This window comes from Astatotilapia calliptera, chromosome 12 (assembly GCF_900246225.1).
Source record: "Astatotilapia calliptera chromosome 12, fAstCal1.2, whole genome shotgun sequence".
NCBI classification, from domain to species: domain Eukaryota; kingdom Metazoa; phylum Chordata; class Actinopteri; order Cichliformes; family Cichlidae; genus Astatotilapia; species Astatotilapia calliptera.
The window spans coordinates 31,938,945-31,961,131 of NC_039313.1; the positions used below are offsets into that span (position 1 = coordinate 31,938,945).

Consider the following 22,187-nt stretch of genomic DNA (forward strand, 5'->3'; position numbering starts at 1 on the left):
GCTTCTGCTGTTTTGTCCAATCACCCTTCTCTAATGATCTAATTAAACTCTTCCCAACACTAACATTGTTTGAGTAGTACACATTTTGAATAAATAGTTATTATAGAATAATACCATGTATAAACTTAGTCCCAATACAAAATGGAGCAATAATCAGCTACCATTCCACTAAGCTCGTCATCCTATGCACAGACTCCACCTCCACTATCTTGGTGTAAATAGTCCTTGCTCTGCTCTGCAGCATCAAACCAGTTCTCTGCTTGCCTCACGTTCTGGTTAGAACTAATCAACTTGGCAGTTGCTTCTCCAGCTTGTTGTAAGCAAAACAAGTATTACTGTCTCCAGCTAACGGTCAAAATGCTAGATGGTGAGGGACATGTGATGGAGTTAATTAATTATATCTTGCACTCCTTTATCTTAGCGGAGTAAACCATAGCTCACTGGGAGCATTGGGGGGGGGGAACCAGTGGTGGTAATTAACATCTGAAAGTGTTTCTCTGTGAATTAAATATAAATATAAAACCTCTGGACTGCACTGTAACTGGTTACACATTTAAACCTTAGTTGTCTCTTGAAGAATCTGAATGCTCAGAGATGTTTTACAGAAGTGTAATGGATTTATCAGTGTTAAAACCAACACACTTGTTCATGTTTTCAGCTGGGTCTCACTTGCTGCTCTGTGAGCTGAGAAAATTCTCAAAACACAATTAACTCAAAATGTTTGCATGCCAGGCTATAACGAGGCTGTTTCTTTGTGTTACTAAACAGTTGACATTTAGGAGATTTATCACCCGGCAGTGAAGACATATTTGCATTTAACACTAACACAGATGTGTGTTGTCCCTGCTGGACATACAGATGTGTTGAAAAATAGCTTTTTTCTCTTTTCAATGTGTAGCCGCAGGATAATGATTCATCACTGTGATGGACGGGCTTGTAGAAATTTCTTCAAAGTCTATTTTTATCTGTCATGTTTGCCATTATAATAAACACCTACTTTGTTTTGCATCTGCATGCGAGTGAGTTTTGTTTAGTATCAGTAAGTAAAGCTCTGTGGGCTGGCAGAGCACACTGGAGCAAATTTTAGACCCTCAAGTCTCAGGTGGTTTTACTTTTTCCAGTTTAAAATGCACCAATGTTCCCATGTGCTTATCCGTAATCGCTTTTATTTGTTTAATGTAGTTTGGTCATATTACAGTGCTTAGAGGCCTGGGACATTTTCAGCCACCATTTCTGAAAACCGAAGCAGAAAGCTCAGTGTACCCTCAGACCATCATATAAATGAAACCCGTGGCTGTTAAGTGAACTGCAGTCAGTAAACCGCTGCTCACATTTGTCAGCTGGCATTGACAAAAACATTGCTGAGACATGCACAAGACTGCCTTGCACAATTAAGTTGCTCTGTCATGTATCACTATGTTGAATACTACCTGAATAATGACAATAGCATTAGCTTGGATGTGACCAGCGTTGGGCAAGTTACTTTGAAAAAGTAATTAATTATTCTTACTAGTTACTTCTTCAAAAAAGTAACTGAGTTAGTAACTGAGTTACAAGATTCTAAAAGTAATTAATTACTTGAAAAGTAACTATTGTGTTACTTTAAAAAAAATGTTTAACCTTCTGGGGTCCAGGGTATAATTGGTCATATCTTTACAAACTGGTGTTAAAAATTGATGTCATTCTTTTCAGCACAACCTCACGTGTCTGAATTTACAATTGTTTTCATTTTGACATACTGTATTAACTCAATTGACCTAAAATCAGACAAAAAACATCAAATCCGAGTAGAAAAAGTAATATTTTTTACTGTAACAACCACAAACATGTTTATTGAATCATATTTCATAACTTTAAATGCAAATATAAATTGTCAATTTTAAAATCCTATGCACAAGTTTTGCAAACAAAGTTATTTGCAGCCGTTTACCTTTTACCCTAACTATTTACATAACAATCAGGTCTTCTGCATTAAATAAGATGCCAAACAAATTATTTGTGCCACTCCAAAAAAATTATTTCTGTCCACTATAAAGGAGAAAATCACATACCTGCAGGTCTGACAGCAGGTGTATTACTCCTGTTCTCTACCTGAAGACAGCAGTCACCTCATTGTTTTGACACACAACACAAAACTATCCACAACACTACACACTAACTACACAAGACAACACATTAACTACACACTACAAACACAGTAAACGTCACAAATCTCTCACATCTCAAAACTCGCTCTCTCTCTTTTTCGGCTCTCTCTCTGTCACACACACTTACTCCTAAAACTTCCCCGTCTTCCTAAACAACCAAATGTCATGTTGCCATATCATTTTTGATTGGTCGACATGGTGCATTTTTCCACCAACACGAAAGGGTTTTTTGATTTGTTTATTTATTTTTTGGTCATAAGCAGAGAGTGCTTGCTAGCGCTGTCCTTAGACAGTAAACGTGACAAAACTATTCAGGAAAAACGCCGCGTATATATTGTTTATCATGACTCTGGTTTTACGTGGCCTATCACCACAATTTAAAAACTGGTATATATCACCTTGTTGCTTTGGCGTCTTGAAGTGATCGTGTGATTGGCTTACGACGACTACTTTATTCTTCTTCAGCCAAACAGCAGCACTCATGTGATTGTTTTGCACTTACTCCAGGTGTTGTGCCAAAAAGTGATCGACGGGCAGAAAGTGATTACCGTCCATGGGAGCGCGCGCAGCTGCTTAAAGCTGTAGCGCCCAGATTACTTACAGCTACTTCCGGCAACTGATATAAAATGCAGTAAGCAGAAGACAGCTTCAACTGTCTGTTTGTTGAAAAATAGTAACGCGACCGCACGCACCGCATTTTCTTGTTAGTAACGGTAATGGCGTTGTAACGATAGAAATAGTAATTAGTTAGATTACTTGTTACTGAAAAAAGTAACGCCGTTAGTAACGCCGTTATTCCCATCACTGGATGTGACAAAGCTTCTAGTGCCAGCTTCATATTGTATAGCTAAGTTACAGCTAGCTTTGGAGAGCAAACACTAGAAAGCAAATGATGGCATATACATAGGTTAGTTTTATGTATCATGTTAACTGGTCAAAGTGAAGCTAATCAATTAGCATATCCACTCAAACATTCACTAATTCATTTGTTTCAGAAATCCTTCAGTCAGGACATGGTATATTATATTTAGATGGAAACTAGCGAGCTACCTCCCTGCTAACTTCTAACTACAGAGAGATAATAAATTCGATTTCCATGGATGCCTGGAGGTTAAACTTAATTGTTACACCTGGTAGAGCAGCCACACTGATCATTTTATTACAGATGAAAGAATTTAGACAGTTTTCCAACTCTCAGCGATCCTGCAGTGATCGTTGACTTATGGACCTGCAGCGGAGTTTGGGCCCAGACACGGCTAATGACGTCAGACTTAAAGACCGGATTGCTGAGACATAGCAAACACTCATACACGTCAATCCTGAGTCTTTAACATAAAATTGGTCTGTTCATTCAGGGCGTGATCATAAATGCATCAGTGAAAAAAGTTGCAAAATGCACATTCAAAGCTGACATTTACTGCAGATATTACAATGGCGGGAAATCCATCATTGAGTATAAACAGAAAATGGTAAATTGGTAAAATCACCCAGTGTTGTTTGGGACCCATCAGTAGATCTTCTTAATAACTATGTTTTCCTTTTGAACTACAATACCCATAATGTATGTTCAGTACTCCCTGACCACATACACACTAAAACAGACAAAACACACAAAAGGCATTATCTACAATGACACAATATTGGCTGTTTGCTTAGTTTTCTTTATGAGGTTGGTTTGATGAGTACAGCTAGCTGATGAGAGGACATTATGTGAACTTTCTGCTCTAATAGATCAGTCAATAAGGTTTGAAAGAAAAAGAAAAGACAGAGAGAAACAAAAAGACATGGATACTGGAGGATAAAAAACAGCACATAAAAGAAAAAGGAGTTGTGTGTGTTCACGGTTGTCTTCCAGTGATTTTTGTTTGTGCTAGGATGTCCGTGCTCCACTCACATACATACATATTTTTATGTGTGTTCAGAGGGCCATTGATTCTGTATTGACGATGTGGGAGCAGTGATTTATAGCTGCTGGTCTCAAGGGAATAATGTCTTCATATGAGGCAGACAGAGGAGACGTCCTCACAGCACAGATATAACTCCATATGGATTAGACTGAGTCCATGCGGGTCAATCGACACACTTCACTCTGCATCACTGCACGCTGCAAATAAACACACACACACATATTCACTGAGTCACTGAGGTCCTAAATCAAATTAAAAGCTCAGAAAATGAAAACATCATCTGCAAGCAACCGATTTAACCCCCAAACACATAAAAATATGAATGTGATGCTGTCAGAAATGTAGTGGTTAAATATTGTTTTTATTAAATCTAGAAGCAGATATGTTTGTCCTTCTGTAAAAATAATCTTACAAGCTAACACTTGTCACGCTCACTTTGTTAGTCTGCATCCAGAAACTGCATGAGTGCAACTCACAAATGCATACCTGCTATAAAACAGCACAAACTCTAAGGTAATTCTATTGAAGAAGGTCCAAAAGCAGCAGGAGCAGCAGCAGAGACATGGTGAAAAGGTCCAGTTCAGTGACTCCAATTAATGGAGGTGAAACCTACAGTCAGAGCAGAACATCCACCTGTCAGTCAGACCAGCTGCACCCCTGGTAATGCTAATGATGCATTGTGTTTGGTTTTGTTTGTTTTTTTGGATGAACTCACTTTTGGAGCCTTAAATGGCTACTGATCATACTGCAACTTTTAGCACAGTGGTGTTTACTGTTTGCTGATAATCCTACAATTTTTACAGATGTTACAACATCTGTACATTTTTTTTTAAAATTGACAAAGAAAATGTTACAAACTGATTAGAAAATAGACTTTCAAATAGTGTTTTTGTAAGTTTTTTCCACCGCTACTGCAAACCTCAGGTTGTCTAGAGTCTTAGTGATTATATTTACCCAGGCTTTTATTTTGAAGTCACAAGGGAAAACTCTAACCCACAGGGCCTTGCTTCATAGTAATCTGTACAAGCAATATGATGGACAGACTTTTCGTCTGGGCTCAAATTGTGGTCATGAGTATTTCACACGCAAGCGAGCGAACGTGAGCGCAGAGTTTTACACGTAGTTCTTTGGTTTGTATCTGGACCTTAACAAAAAAAAAGCAACTTGTGTAAATATTTTTTACAAACATACAAATAGATGCACAAACGTAAAATTTTCAGATATTTTTGTTTACAAGGTTACAAAACTCAGTTCACAATATTTATAACCACAATTTAAGCCCATAATTTCACTGCCTGCGGTCTTGCAGTAGAGCAGTCATTTGCATGTTTTTGTCATCGTGTGAAGTTCCCACTTCACCACACACCGTTTAAATGTTTTTCTCTCCAGTCTACGAGAGATCTGATCAGCAACGCTCTTACTTTCCATTCGCCTGTCCACCTTCTTGACCTCTGACCTCTCTCTGATGCTATGAAAACATGTATGCAAGCCAGAACGTTTCATTCCCATGTAGTCTCAGTAGTGAGGTCTGGTCGGCATGCAGTCGGTCTCTCACACACGCTGCCTCTTTCATCAGCTCATGTGTTAAAGGTGTGGACACAGCGACATGTTGACTCTGACTCTGTTGTTCCTACCACATGTTGTGTTGAAAGCTGACACGAGGTTTATTGTCCTGAACCGTATTACACGGATGTGTTGAAAATGGCTAATTTTACAGATCTCACATACACACACAGGCTAAGCTAAGCGTGAAAAACACAGCAGCTGATTTAGCTCTCATCGAGTATCCAAACTAAGCATTATTAACTTGTCCATTTGGTGTTTTTATTACCTTGTTGCGTTGTTGATTTTAGACATATTTGGCTGTCTGTGCTGTCGACACAATCGGACTGAGTAACGACTTGATGCTAACGGCCACCGAGAGAGACGTGATACAGTTAGCCAGCAGTCCAAATGGAGCAGCTTCGTTTGTAGCAATAAAAAGAGAAACGGGGAGAGGTTCATGAGATCAGCTGTAACAAAGATGAAGAAAAGACTGAAATAACAACTTCTTACAAGAATTAATACCAAATTAATTCATTAATTTGACAGTAAAATAAGGAATTTTTCATCATAAATGTGAAATGCTCTCCAGTGTGTCTATTTTTTTGACACATGAGCTTAAGCTTCTGACAAATTATAATGAACACTATTTGGAAAACATAAAAGTTGTGAAAATTGCAGTCAAAATCTCTCATATTTGTAAAAAGCATGTCCAACTGTGTACATAGACTGTATATAAAGGTTGGACTTCTCAGGCATTTGCAACATTTAAAATGTGTTTTGTTACCAAATTTTAAATCCTTCTTGTCACATAATTATTAGGCTCCATCTATGATGTTATGATAGTATATCCAAGTAGACATATCAGCCTCAGACTGCAGGCTTACTTGTGGTTTCTGTTAGGATGCCTGGGTCGTTGACCCAGGGTTTTTGAGTTCATTATATTATTTATAATTTCTAGTCTTTGGGTTTTTGTTAGAGTCATGTCTTATGGTTTGTCTCTGTGTAATCCTTAGTTGCTGTCTCCCCTGTCCGCTATATCCCCCGTGTCCAGTCAGTGTCTGTGTCTGCCCTGGTCCCACGTCTCTGTTCCCTCTGTTGTAGTGCCTGCATGTGAGTCTGTGTCTTTGTTCAGTCTGTGTTTCCTGTTTTAGTTTGAAGGTCTCTGTCTTACCTCAGTGTGATCAGTTTACGCTTCCTTGTCTCGTCAGTTCTGATTTGCCCCAGAAGTGTTTCCCTCCTGTTGTCCATTCCCTGATTGCTCCCTCTATGTATTTAAGCCCTGTGTTTCAGTTTGTCATTGTCGCGATCTACCCTTATCTAGCTGTGTAGGTGTATTTTGTAGTCTTAGTTTTGGTACCCTTTTGAGTTCAGCATTAAAGCTGTTTTGAGTTACTTTCTGTCTCCGGAGTCTGCACTTTAGGTCCTTTTCCTGCCTGCACATAGCCATCACATAACAGTTTCTAGAGTTTCGTAAAGTAGAATGGGAGGCAGCTATCAGACTCCTGTACAGCTCCCAGTTTTGATTCAAGAGACAGACCTTGTCTTCGTTTAAGATTTCCTTTGTCATAAAGCTTATAGTTAGAGCTTGATCGGCTGACCCTGAGCCTCACTTAGTTATGCTGCTGTAGACCCCATGATACACTTTCCACTTCTCCTCTGTTCTCCTAGTTAGTGTTTTCTTACTTTTAGACTTTTTTAAAATCCTGTTTGTTAGTAAAATAGTCACAAGGAGCATCCCTAAAATGGAGATGATGTGTCATATGTTTGACATCTAGTGCTTTGTTTTGATAATATGAACATGATCTGAGTCACTGAGTCATAAAGATGAGTTCAACCCTATTTTGTGAGAATATTTTCTCCCCATGCTTTTTGACTTTGGGTTTAAAATGGTTTTAGAATGACTCTCAGTTTTGTCTAGAACCTATTTTTCCATCAAAATATGAGTTTATTCTAAAATGTAAAACAATTTGTTTGAAATTTGTTTCCCCTTCGAAACAAATTTAATGTGCCGTTTCAGCAACAGTCCTCTAGGAACTTATTTGGGGAGTTAATTAGGATTTATCCCGCATGCAAAAAATGTCAATCTATCACTTTTCTTAATTACTTCAGCTGTCATAGAACAAGAGTAGAAAGCTACATTTCATTATGAAATTGAGAGGAAAAGGGTCCTTTTAAACGTGGAAACACAGACTACTTGTTTTAGCTATAGGCAGACCTAGTCTGGTTTTCAGCACGCCCATTAAAAGCCAGGAAAAACCTTGATATTTTGAAATATTATCTGTATTTCATTTCAGTGCTCAGTGTCACATTCACCAGTGAAATCTGTTAAAAACTAAAGTTTCCTAAAGCTTTTTTCCCCTCTCTGTGTTATCCGCACACCCCTGTGTTTCATGGTAAAGAAGTTCAGTGTTTCTGGTATAAAACCCAGACCGTACAGTATGTGCGGTAATTTATGCATAAATGATCGTATTTGCATTTGCCTGTCTGTTCCCATATTTTGGTTGCATATGCACATACCTGTGTGTCCATGTGTGTTTATGTGCATGATAGAGGTGTTTATGCTTCACCTCCTCCTCCACTCCTCCCTGTAATAAACAATAACCGGGCATTAATCTCCCGGCCTGCTGCCTTAATAAATAATATCCACACATTCATCAACTTAAACTATTCACAATCAATGCAGCTCTTCATAGAAAACCCACCTAATAAATAGTGGTGCGGCCCACTGAGGCGTGAACTTATAGACCGGCCGGCTGATAAATGAACCGACCCCCACGGCGAGACGCCTTTTATGTGGAAAACTGCAAGTGAGAATTTTTCGATTTTATATTACACTATTTTACTCTTATTACTTTCCTGTGTGTGTGTGTGTGTGTGTGTGTGTGTGTGTGTGTGTGTGTGTGTGTGTGTGTGTCTACATCGTCTTAGGGTATTGTGGGTGTTTGTGATTTATTAGAGTGGTGAAGATGTTGGTCTATTTGTTTTATTCTAGTTCTGGGGTATTTACCCATTTGTAAGGAACTGATGTCAGATTTTTGTCTTATTAGTTTCAGAATGAAAATCGCTTTATTTTCAGGCAGCACATGGGAGTTTATTCTGTCAGTTTAACAGCTTACACAGTAATACAGAACCAAGTGACCCATATGAAAAGAAAAACAGAAAAAACTATATCATTTTTCCATTTCCTTCATGACTAAACATTTTTCAAGCCCCCCTGGCGGCTTCTATATATTCATGTAGGTTTTCAGGCTAAGCCTAGTTGGACCGGGCCACCAGAGGCTCGCACCTTCAGCCTCTACCTCTGGTGACCTTGTCTGGACAGTGTAAACTGGACCCTTGATTTTTGGGGGGGTTTTTTTAGTCATCATAGCGGTTGTCAGAATTTCTCTTTGTCTGGCCCCTCATCCAGGTCCAATTTGCCTTGGGAGATCCTACCAGGAGGAAATCATGAAGGGGATCTCCTTCAGAGATACTGCTCCTCCACTGAAAGGAGCCACTTAAGGTGGTTGAGCCAACCGATTTTAGTGCCTCATAGGTGAGGTCTTTCAGGCATGTCCTACTGGGAGGAGAACCAGGGGCAGCCCCAGGACTCACCAGAGAGGTTATGTCTCTGAGCTGTCTTGGATAAACTTGGTGTGCTCCCTGAATGAGCTGGAAGACGTGGAGGGGGCGAGGGCAGTCTGGGGTTCACTGCTTAGACTGCTGCCCCGAATAAGTGGTCGAAGATGGATGGATGGATGGATGGATGGATATACAAGTCTGATGAGATGTTTTTGGACTACGGAGAGATAAAGATGGTAAAGACAAGAAATCAAAGTGTGTCTCAGAGAGGTCTAAAAGCCTGGTTCATAAAAGGATAAAATAAACTTCATTAATCCATAAATTTGAGAAAAAGAGGAAGAAAGAAACCACCGAAGAAGGAGACCTCTCAGCGAAATCAGCTGAGAGAGCTGCAAATCCTTCTGCAGTGTATTCCATGATTGCCTGATTAACTGGTGATTTTAAACTGGCCGTAGGCAGTGTTGGTCAAGTTACTTGAAAATGGTAATTAGTTACTAATTATTGATTACTTCTCAATGAAAGTAATCCCATTACTTTGCTGATTATTTATTTTCAAAAGTAATTTGTTACTTTATTACTTAGTTACTTTTCAAAAACATGCCACACAACCTAAATACATAATAAAGAATAGACCTTTCAGCCCAATTCAATTTTTTTCTGCATAATCCATCATATAAAATCAAGTGTTTTGTGTTTACACTCACTCTTTCAAATAGATGCAAGTAAAACACACATTCAAAGATCCAGCAACACTGAGTCCTGTGAGGCAGGTGGAGGTTTGCCCAGTGCCGCAGCAGTCATGTCAGTGGGGGAGATCCGGGGGTTTCTCTGTAAATTTCACATTCCCGTGGCGGCGTGCTAGGTGCCTGCTCAGATTAGAAGTTTAATTTTTCGCTGTAGAAAGAAATTTTCTTCCCACGCAGAGTACATTGGACGCTGATGTTTTTGTCGCTTTTCATGGAATCAAACTCAAAGTGATGTAAATGCTTCCAAGCTTTAAACACTGCATGGTCGTACTCTCTCCCGCACTCCATATTAGGGAAAGTAACAGTAATCTAATTACCTTTTTGCAACAGTAATCCCTTACTTTACTTGTTACATGAAAAAAGTAATCAGATTACAGTAACGCATTACCTTTAACGTTTTACTGCCCATCTCTGGCCGTAGGTGTGAATGTGAGCATGCAACATGTCCAAGGTGAACCCTGCTCTCGTGGGGTGAGAGGTTGCTATGACAGCTGGGATAGGCTCCAGCTCTGGTTCTTTTATATCCTGGGCCTGAATGTCTCCCAGGCTCCTGGAGAAAATCCACACATGGGAAGAACCAGCAAATGAAACACAGAGGAGCCCCACCTGCGTTTGACGCAATAATAATGCTGATTACAATTACAATGAGTAAAAGTAGCCATAACACTCATTAAAGTAATTAATGATAATATCCATGCTTAGCTAAAGTGTGACTGTAGCAGATAAAGTACCAATGGTAATCACCAGAGCGTCCCTGATCCCTGTCTTTAAAGTAGCTTTAAAAACGGGATCCTCAGTGTACTCCTGAGGTCGTTAATGTGACTGACAGAAGACACACGGCAGCTAATCACCTCAGAGCTCCCGGCTCATCAATGCACACTGACTGATACACGGCACTAACTGACTTTCTATGTACTTTAACCCCACATCCTCCTGTGGTGCTGTGTCAAAGCCATGGAGTGCCTCGAAGCTTGATTTTGTTTCAGGTCTCACTCTGCAATTCTAGTGATTTTAAACAAGCAGTCCATAAAACTGGAATGCAATGTGCAAACCAAACTGTGGAAGAAAAAAGGCATGTGAAATACTACTGCTACAAGTCTCTGCTCTGTAAATAGTGACATTTCAAAATACTTACAGATAAATGTATATATTGGACCAATATAATCAGCTGCTGTGTTCTGGTTAGACTGACTCTCCACTTCAGTAAGTTTTCAGATCAGATGAAGGGACTGCTGCCATCAGGGAGGTGGACGATGATCCTCTCTGAAGACGTAGCTAAATGATATCAAGAAACCTACACAGATAGCAATGTGGCCAGTGAGACAGCCTGTAAGGAAAACATGTGAAGAAAAGAGCCGGGGTGAGTTTGTTTAGCAGAGGGTTGAGCAGTACTAAATTATCCTCTCAAAAAGATAATAAAGAAAAGCATCAACATATATGCTTGGGCGGGCTGCCTAAGTAAAGTCTGTATGTGGGAAACAGAGGTTTGCACACAGAGCCTGAAAATGATAATGGGGGAAAAGAGAGGAGATGCAAGATATGAGCAGAGGCTGAAGTGTCCTGTAAGTGAAAACAAAATACCTCGATAATGTTCACAGCTGGCTGCGTGTTCGGCTCAGCGAATGGAAGGAGTGTGAGATTAGATCTGCTGCTGTATGGAAGCAGGACACTCTATTAGCAGACACACAGCTTCTGTTTGGTTGTTTGTTTAACTCCCATTTGGGCCAAACACACACACACACACACACACTGACACACAATAACCTAATATATCTCTTCTTTTCTTGTTCTCTTACTGTCTCTATCTCATTCTCTGTAACTGCTATTCTTCACAAACACACACACACACACACACACACACACACACCATGATAAATGGTCCAGTCATGATCTAGGCCTGCATTGTTGATGAGGGTCAGGCTGCCATGGTTACCGGAGCAGTGTCCGACTTCCCCCGCCCCCTGTTTGCGTGTGTTTATAGACCATATGTATTGCTTTTTAGTGAGCTGTAATGTGTGCAGGCTCATGTTTTTCTGTATGTAAACAAAATGTCTCCAAATTTTCATTTTGTGTTAATTCACGTTGCTCCACTCCAGTTACAAGCACCCAGAAAAATTCATCTGTGCATCATTGTTTCTTTGTGATAATGGAAGAACAACAGAAAAGGTGGAACAAACCCATAAAAATGAAGAATCTTCATGGGGAAGATGAAGAAATAATTCTTTTTTTGATGAATTTTCATGTCGTGGTAAATTAATACATGGAGCACAAGAGTCACAAAGTAACAGAGCTAACAAAATAAAATATGATCTTACCAATAGACCTACGGGTAAGTAACATCATGGCCAGTAGGGGGAGACATCTCAGGTAACTGAAGAGGATGTGAATGTGTAGAAGTCTATGAGAAAATGAAGCTTCAGCTCACATCCTCTATGACCTCGCCTCAATCACTAGTTTAAAATCTCGCCTTTTACAATAATATTCTAAATTCATTTTCGATAAAGTGAGCACTAGTAGCAGTCCTCTTTTTGCAACTACAAATGGTGCCCCCTGCTGACTCTTAGAAAGAATGCAAATTTAAGGCAGTGAATTTAAGCCATTCCCGCACGCACACACCTTCTGTTTTCTTCTTTCATCCGACTGTCTTTGTCCTCAGACCATACCAGTGTGGCCACTGCTCCCAGTCCTTCTCTCAGCCTTCAGAGTTGAGGAACCATGTAGTGACGCACTCCAGCGACCGACCTTTCAAATGTGGATACTGCGGCCGGGCCTTCGCTGGAGCCACGACGCTCAACAACCACATCCGCACACACACAGGAGAGAAGCCGTTCAAGTAAGTAACAGTGAGTACCCCCAAACACCCATAAAATCCACCCACCTTGCCCCCACCTGCCACCTGTTGCGACAAACAACCCAGCTAATACCACTCGACTTGCTCTTAACTGTCACCACCAAAATTATTGTAGAAGCAAGTCTCACCTTTAGATATATTGGGTGACTTTGTCCCAAATAAGTTTTTCCTCTCCTGAAAATTATACTTTTGACACCAATAATTTCACTTCCATAACTTTGAGCGCTGTCTCTGTCTTTCTGTGTCTCTCATAATTATGTCTTTGAGGTCATTGAATAAACTGTACAGAGGACAATATAACGCTCAGGGATCCGCTAAACCGCTCAAAATGTCAAAGGCACCATGGATTGTTTTTAATGTGGATGGCAACTGATGTTCCCATAAACTGGTAATTATCAACAGCGACCCATGTTGGTACAGCAGAGAACGATTTAGAACAAATAAAGCTCTGACCGAACTTCTCTAATAGCAGGTACTAAACTGTGAATCTAAATATTTTGTTACACCAGCTTGTAAATTATTCAGGTTTTTAAATCAGTAATAAAAGCAATTATGGTGTATATTCCCATATGAGTCTGATACAGATCAATGGAATGATTTCATGTCATTGACATCAAATTTGTAGAATCATAAAATGATTAATATGTTTTTAAAGAGTGTCACATCTGCTTTGTCTGGATGCTAAATCAATTTCCCCCAGCACTCCTGAAACCAACGCTTTCTCTCATTAGCATTGCTAATTACGTCACCATAAGAAAACTAAAGTGAGCCACCGAGGGCTTGAAGTCCTGAAGGTTTTAGCTTGCACAAAAGAAAAAATATATAAAATGGTAGTAAATGGGTTGGGATTTCATTGTTGTCAACAGATGTACACAGATATGCTTTAGTAAATAAATTAATAAATAATATGCACTAAAGCAGCGGGAACTCAGGTTCTTGTTCATGAATATTGGAGAGACACATCAACACGTCCTCCAATGGTGCTGCAGGTTCTAGAGTGGCCATTCAGATTATCTACAGGTAAATATTCCAACTGAGTCACAGTTTTACTTTGGCAGCTGTTAACATACCAGGACTGACCAACTAAAGCAGGGGTGAGGAAATCCAGGCCTCAAGGGCCGGTGTCCTGCAGGCTTTAGATCTCACCTTGGGTCAACACACCTGAATCAAATGATTAGTTCATTACCAGGCCTCTGGAGAACTTCAAGACATGTTGAGGAGCTAATTTAGCCATTTGGATCAAGGACACGTCTAAAACCTGCAGAACACCGGCCCTTGAGGGCTTGAGTTCCCCTCCCCTGATCTAAAGGTATGTGAAGGAGACACTGGAGTTTAAAAATGAGAAAAGACCATCTAAGAAGTCCATGCCCCAGTTTTGATGCACTAATAAGAAGCACTAATACGCCGCTATTAGTCTGTGCATTACACACTTACATCCAGCTTGCTCACCAAACTAGTTAGCGTTAGCTGGTAAGTTAGCACTCCATCCAAACGCATCACTTCTGCCTCCAAAAATCAAACGTGATGGTGGCTAACACATTTTCACTGAAACTACCAAACGCTTCAGAAGTTTAGAAACCAGTTGATTTGTTGTCTACATTTTTCTTTTTGGTCTTCAGCTCTAAATTTAGCTCTGGTCCTAAAAACCAAAATCATAATAAGAGTCATTTGCAAACTGCTTTTTTATCCCTTACTACTTTCTCAATCACTTTTCTATTATTCATTATTCGTGATAATATTTGCTTCCATTCACTTCCATCATGTCTGCTGTGACCTCTGACCTTTGATGCTTTACTGTTGGCTGCCTGTAACGTTAAACTATGAGGAAATTCTCTTCTTTGTTCCTCATTGTAAATCAGAGGGCATCAGCAGATTGTCCAGTGTAAATACAGGATCTGTTAACAGCCCGGTAATGAATCTCCCCACACTCATTTCCATTTTCTTCTGCTGGTTAAGGCTAATATAATTAGAGGGCATGCCACGCTGCAATTCGAGGCTTCTGGATGCTGTTGTTGTCATCCTGTCATCTAATCAGCAACAGAGGACAATAAGGATTCCTCCAGTGGACCAAGAGGTCAGCATTCAAGTGGAGGCCAGAAGGGCCAAAGAGTAAGAGACATAAAAGAAAGTGAAGAAAGCAAAATAAGATGTTTGAGTTGTGCAAAATCTAAAGGACTGGCATCGGGGGAACACGGGGATAGAATCAAATTAACCTTCTTAATAAGCAATCAGAGAAATCCAAAGTCATCATTGACGTGGAGAGCGAAGAGGCGAGAAGGATGAGTGAGAGAGAGCAAGGAGGAACAAGAGATCATGGTGTAAAAAGTGAAACGACAAGCGGTGGCGATTAAATTCAGTTAAACCAAATCAGCATTCTTAATAAGCAATCAGAGGAAACCCCCGAACCTTTTCATCAGCACTTCAGAGTCTCGGTGGAGGCAGAGCGGGACAAAGACAATCACGGACGTGCGTCAGAAATCTTTAGCGGATCGATGGCCTCGGGGAGTTATCTCCTTTCGGACGGTGCAGCGGATAGATTAAAGCTGCCACTGTCACTTTGTCAGGAGGAAAACGCTCAACTTTATTTTCCCACTGAGGAGACGGAGGCCGCGATTCTGTGTGGTCGGCAGCTTTTCGGTGCTGATGCTCACTGGACTGTGCAGGCTGTCAAAGCGTGCTGCTGTTTTCTCTGCTCCGCTTTTTGTTCTTCTGTATTTTGTTCAGAGAAGCAACGTCTTAGTTTTAAATGTCATCCTGGAGACCACAGAAAGTTGTTTGACTTAGTACATTATATTTATGATTCTATTACTGTGAAGCTGCATAGAGACAGCATTCAGAGTGAGCGAACACTGACAAAAAACCCAAAACACTAATATGTACTATGCTTTAGGACTAACAAATGCCTATTTCTATAGCCAGCACACAGAGATTATGCTTTTGTGTAGTGGATGCTGGTAGAGTCATTACCTCTTGTAATAAATTAGGAAAACTAAACATTTTTTCAATGTTTCTTTAAACATTTGTTGAATCTATTTGTCATGCAGCGCTGTGTGGCAGGCAGGATGAAGGACCCAAATGCAGATGAAATAAAAAAGCAGCTTTATTGCACTGTAGCAAAAATCAAACAAAACCCAAAACTCACAGAAACTTAATCTAAACTGGAAACTAGATAGCTATCCAATTCAATTTAATATTATTTATAAAGCACTTTAAACGGGTAACATGACATGACAACGGACAGAGGAAAACACAGGGCTTAAATACACCAGGGAGTAACGAGGGAATGGGAAACAGGAGTGAGATACAGCTGGGGCTAATCTGACCAAACGAGAAAGGGCGGAAGCAAAGCTGAAAACACTGAACACCAGACTGTCAAAGTAAAACAGGAAATACTGAACACAGGCACGGGAACGCAGACTTGACAAGGAGACACGGCTGACAGGGAAGACAGAGAGAACATGGAGCACAGAGACAATAACAAACTGCGACACGGAGACATTACTGACACGGGAGGTGCATGAATATGGAGACTGGGGAAAAAACGGACAATAACACTTGACATGACTTGATGTGACACATGGAACACAAGAGAAGGACAGTAACAAAACCTGAGATCTAAAAATTACTAAAGTATAAGCGGAAACTAACTCAATCAAAGAATAATAATAAACAAGAACATAAACAATGAGTCGCCAGACTCAGGACCGTGACACAGAGCAGCAGTCCCCAACACCCGGGCCCTGGACGAGTTATTTGGTTCCGGGACGCGAGAGTTCAGGCTCGGGTTTGAAATTTGTGATTTTCAGGGTTTTTATCGTTAACTCAGTTTCCCTGGGTCTTTTCCCGTGTGTTATGAATAAATTTCCTATATATTTTCATGCGCTTTGTGTGTCTTATTTTGAAAGAAATATTTACGCGTTACCACAGCGACCATTAAGGGGCAGAGAGGAGGATGTTACTCTCAGTGTTGTTGGCGCATTTCAGGAGGACGCTGCTAATAAAGTTACACAATTACACAGTGAATTTCGCGTTTATCATTATATTTATAAAATACCACAGTTTTTGTCTTGGTCGTATCATTTTATTTTGTTGTATTTATCCGCGACATCTTAAAGACCAGTTCGTGAAATTTCATTTCGATGGTGCTGCCCAAACAAGTTTTGAGCATTTTGCGCCAATAATTGAAAAAGTTTCTTGCACTCAACAAAACATTGTCTTTCATCCGCCATGTTTTAATGTGTGACTGCAAAAGCTCAACAACAATTTCTCAGACTTTCCCAGTTAGTGTTCCAACTTTAAGGTGGTGTTCATGTGGATTTTCCCCAGTGGGAAATTCTCTTTTCCAGTTAATCCAACACCACATGAATGCATGGTTAGATCATGATTTATTTTCAAAAATATTCCCTCAGGAAAGAGATCTTACTAACCAGAGTTGCACGTTTCCCACAAACACAGCCTTTGATTTTGAAGTAAAGGTGTGGTCAGAGTTTGTCTGAACTGCTCGGTCTCGGTGCTGAACGTTGTTGTAAATGAAGACTTCGTCTGTACTTCTTCTAGCCCTTCAGCTTCTATCAGTCTGTGACTGAACACAGTCTGTACTTGTTTATCTCGCATTCGATCCACATCCGTACAGATGAGATTAAGATAAGAGGTGAGCTGAAACTTCACTGATCCTTGAGGGAAAGTGATTAAAGCGGCCTCTGTCATTTTGTCAGGACAACAACTCAACATTATTTTTCCCTGCTGAGAAATGGAGGCGGCGGCCGCTAACAGACGCCCGCTGGTCGATAGCCAGCGGACTGCAGCTGCCTCGTTTCAGCTCTGCTCTTTGTTGTGCAGGACAGCCGTCTTCGTGCCTGGATAAGTCGCTGTGACAGAGAAGCTTCAGAGGAGCTTTGAAGTCCGTAGCTGTTGTGGTTTTGTAAATTCACAGACGAATGACAGCAGGAACATCCACCTTAATGGCAGAGCAGTCGGGGGTCTGTTTTCTTTTTCTTGTGCTGCAAGAAAATTTAGAAAATGAGAATAATTTCAGATCCATCAGCTCAAAGTCTGGTCCTCACGCACACACGTATATGTAATATATATATAAACATACAGGACTTCTTTAAATTCATGTGATCACAGAAAAACATTCATATCCTGTGATGTGATGGGGCGAGCTAACAGTTTCTGTCAAACTAATTTTGGTGAAGCTTAAACAGAAGTTTGTGTTTATTTTTTTTAAAGAAACTGGTTATTTAAGAGTGACAGACAAAGTAATGAGAAGGCAGAAGTCGCTGCAGCGTTGTCTGGACACCTGAAAACAGGCAAGCGGGTGGATGTCTGTGCAGACCGCTGCACGCTCTGACTGATGCTGAAATTTACATTACAGGGACCCAAGCAGATTAACATAGGTGGAACCCACTGAAAACGTGTTTCACAAGCTTCATTGTTTTAATGTACTTTCAATCTAGAGCTGCTTTTACAAAATGTGTCAAAAAAATGGGGAGAACCAGTTCAGGTCTCAGCTGTTGCAGACGTTTTGGAATAAAACTGAATGCAAAGTACATGATCCTTCATGGTAAATGCTTCTCTCTGAGACCTTAAGGTTTAGGTTCGCCCAGGAGCAACATGTTTGACAGTAATCTATTCAAAATGTTAGGATGAAATTTGGTTTACAGTGGTCAGTCAGATCAGCAACATTAGCTAAAATTACACCGTTTAAATAACACATTTAAAAACATTTGATTTTAATTAGAGCGACCATAAAACCACCAAATCCAAAAAGCTACAAATGTGACCCGTCGTCAGACATCAGTTCAGTTAACCTGTCCTGCTCTTCTTGGCAGTTGATGACTGTCTCTGCAACTTTCCACCACATTAATGGTGTCAACGCTAGATGGTTGAACACCCATATCGTCCCTGCATTCCCCGTTCGGAAATTGAGATATACTTCACTTGAAGCTGAGGCCATAAGTGAGATAATCATTAAAGACTTCCTTTTTAAAATGTCCACCTTCACAGAAGGAGAAAGCTTTAATAACTGTATGGGCTCAATAAGGTTTTTCTTTAGTTTTTCTTCTTCTTCTTTTTTAACCTGGATTTCACTGAAGCTTGTGGCAACTTGAATTGAAAGGATCTTGACACAGGCAGCAGTCAACAAGCTGTCTTCCCTCAAAAAACTCAAGCCACTGAACCAGACATCATGACAGAGTTTGTGGGTTTAGTAACATTTCGGAGGGAATAATGCTGATGCTGTTGCTTTGTGCGCTGCACCCATCCAGCTTACAAGTGTCTTAGCTGTCCACATGTGAACTGACTTCAACACAAAGACACCGGCTGACTTCACTGTGGCTACATCCATCTTTTATATGCAATCTCAGATAAATACTCTTTTAAAAAGTTCAGCAAATGCACAAAGCTTAAGGAATAAATAACTTTATTATTATAAATATTGACCTAAATAATGAGTGTTTTTTGCTATAGTTGAGCAACCCTGCATCCAATAATCCTGCTGCCGGTTTATGGCAGTGATCACCTTATGTACGAGACAGAAAGTCAGGCCCTGTGATGAATGTAGTGGCAGAAGCTGTATCAGAAAACTGTGTCGTGTTTATGAGGTTTAATGAGGAAAAGCTCTGGTTAAAGAGCTTCCTAACGACCGCTGTCCAGTCCACACTGTTTCTCCTCCTGTGTCTAACACCACCTCCCTCCCCTTCAACCTATCTATCTATCCGAGAGCACGTTAGTCTTGTTTCAGGGCTGTTAAGTCCAATATCTCCACACAGCTTTCTCTTTGAAGAGCCTCCCCCCACACACACACATTCATATACATTTAAATTACCCCCTAACCCCCCTCCAGCGCACACTAAAAGCTCCCTCTCTTCTCTACTTCTATTGAAAGTGACAGTGACACTGCCTTATCGGGCCTGGATATATCTGAGTGTGTGTTAAAGTGTGTGAGATGGGAATACCCTCCTCAGCCCGCCTGATAGATTATTGACAGGTGGACTGTGTGTAATTTGTCGGTCAGGTTGTGAGGATCAGGGCAACAATTACAGCTTGCTGCTCCGCTGGGCCTCACACACACTTTATACTGTCACTGGATATTAGGGTTAACAGGGAGGTGTGTGCGTGCGCGTGATTGTGTACATGTGCGTCAGCAGATGTTAAGGTTTTGCCTTTTAAAGTGTATTTCTCCTCAGCTCTGTTCAGGCTTCTCTACGTGCAGACTCCTCTAATCGCTGTCTTTTGTGCGTCTTTCTGTTTGTGCGTCAGGTGCGAGCGTTGCGACCGCAGCTTCACACAGGCCACTCAGCTCAGCCGCCATCAGCGACTTCCCAACGAGTGCAAACCCGTGAACGAGACCAGCGAGTCCATCGAGGTGGATTAACCCCCGACTGTTTCCCGACTGAGACCACGTCCACATTAAGACAGTTCAATATGAAAATGTGACTCTTTCTTCAGTTTTGGACCTCCATCCACACCAAGACGCTCACTTCATATTAATTCTAATTTAGTTTTCCAGAAATAAAGCTCCTGAGGAGCATCACTGTGTTAATTGGGTCCAACCTGCACTAAATTAAATGTGTGGATTAAAAATAAAGTTTGCAAATTCCAGGAGTTTCCAGGGATAAACAACAAAATGTGAATGTATGGTAAATTTTTTTGGGCAAGTATCATTTCAGTGTAGTGTGAGAATCACTTTGGTCTTATTTACGATCACATTTGTTTCACCTTTCCTTGCTTTTAAGTTGATGACAACACCTTAAGTTACCACAGTAATGCAATAACAGCTTTCCAATAAGCTCTAAACCAAACAACATGAGAGGAAGTGTCATGGTTGTTGTAACTTTTCAGTCGTGTTGACCCACCTGACTGCGGTTGAAGTAAAAAACTTGCAAACACACAGAGAAAAGCTGCTGGTTGTGGCATTTATGTCCAAACTCTCCACCAGTCATTGTTAGCTTCCAATAGATCAGCCCATTTTAACGGACACGATACGGCTTTTTAATTCAGTTCAGTTTTATTTATTTAGCACCAAATCATAACAAAAGTTGCATCAAAGCGCTTTATATTGTAAGGTACAGATCCTAAAATAATACAGAGAACACCCCAACAATCAGATGATCCCTATGAGAAAGGCAACAGTGGGAAGGAAAAACTCCCTTTAAACAGGAAAAACACCTCTGGCTCAGGGAGCTGGCGCTGTCTGCCGTGACCATTGCAGACTTTTTTTTGATGATGGGAAGAAGAGTCAGTGTATGATAAATAACCAGCTCCTAATGTCAGATCCTCACTTTGTAGCTGATTCTGGATCAGGATGGTTTTCCCTGGAGGTCTTAGCTGATGCCAGCAGAGGGAGTTAAATGTGTTGGTCCCCTAATAAATACTAACTATTGCTTTTTATTTGGGCTCATTTTTGGGCCTCTCTCTCTCCTGAGTGATGCAGTGTCAGGTGACCATTAAAAAAAACAGTTATTTTAACTGTCACCAGATTTATATCAGGATATGTCCAGTGTTTCTGAAAACACACAGTAGAGGTCACATGTCTCTGCAAACAAACTGAATGCTCTTTATTAAAGCACACAGGAAGAGAGGGAACAGATTTCATGCTTTCCCGATGTTTCTGTGTGGATGGGGGTCTTTACTTAAGACTTTTTTCAGATTTATCTGTCTTGGTGGGAACGTTTGTCTGACTGTTTACACTTTTGACTTGACTGACTGAGAATTCTGGAGAGGAGCAGCATTCAAGCCACATTCATCCTGCTGGAGAAACTCCTGATTCAACCAAACCAAAGATCTCTTTTCTTTCCTTCTTTTTTTTCTCAGCAGAGATTCAGACGGAGGAGTCGGACTAACAAACTTTTGAATATTTATTGGGGACGTTTTGGAATCCACAACAGGGTTCCCTCCAAAGAAAACTCTTTCCTGAAACCGGGACAATAACAATGAAATACCAAAAATATTAAGACTAATGGTCTGTCTGTAGCTTTACTTCTTTTTTTCTTTTTGCAACAGTGATGCCAAAGGAGGGCGCGACCAAAGCAAACAGTGAGCAACGACTCGAACGTCTGAGGATGACGCTCGAGTTTTACATCACAAAATGAACACCATACAAAGAGTATGTACTGTAAAAAAAACAAAAACAAAACAAAAAACAGACAAAAAAAAGAAAGGACAAAGGAAACAAATTATATTTATCTTTTTCCTCATATCATGCTTCAGGCACTTTTGTTTTAAAATGTTTATAATTTAATATTAGAGATGATGAAGAAAAGAGGGAAATAGTGCAGAGATGATGGATGCGATGATTGAAATTTCTTTTTTCTTGATGAAATAATCATTTTTTAAAAAGTTTCAATATGAAGTTGACAGCATGTGTTTAATTTCTTTTTCGTATGCTAAACATTTCTTAAGTTCATGGGTTTTTTTTTTTTTTGGTTTT

The 22,187-nt window shown here is 40.3% G+C and overlaps 1 protein-coding gene across 2 annotated transcripts in view; it reads left to right on the forward strand.

Annotated features, from left to right (window-relative positions):
• Window positions 1–20,789, forward strand: part of prdm6 (PR domain containing 6) — a 124,992-nt gene extending 104,203 nt beyond the window's left edge. The window contains exons 8-9 of one of the 2 annotated variants that reach the window (XM_026186579.1): window positions 12,563–12,739; window positions 20,018–20,789. In XM_026186579.1, coding sequence (XP_026042364.1) covers window positions 12,563–12,739; window positions 20,018–20,132 — 292 coding nt within the window. In that variant the 3' untranslated portion in view covers window positions 20,133–20,789. Of the gene's footprint in view, window positions 1–12,562; window positions 12,750–20,017 lie in introns of both variants that reach the window. The other variant, XM_026186580.1, reaches the window with a different exon arrangement.
• The last annotated feature ends 1,398 nt before the right edge of the window (window positions 20,790–22,187 follow it).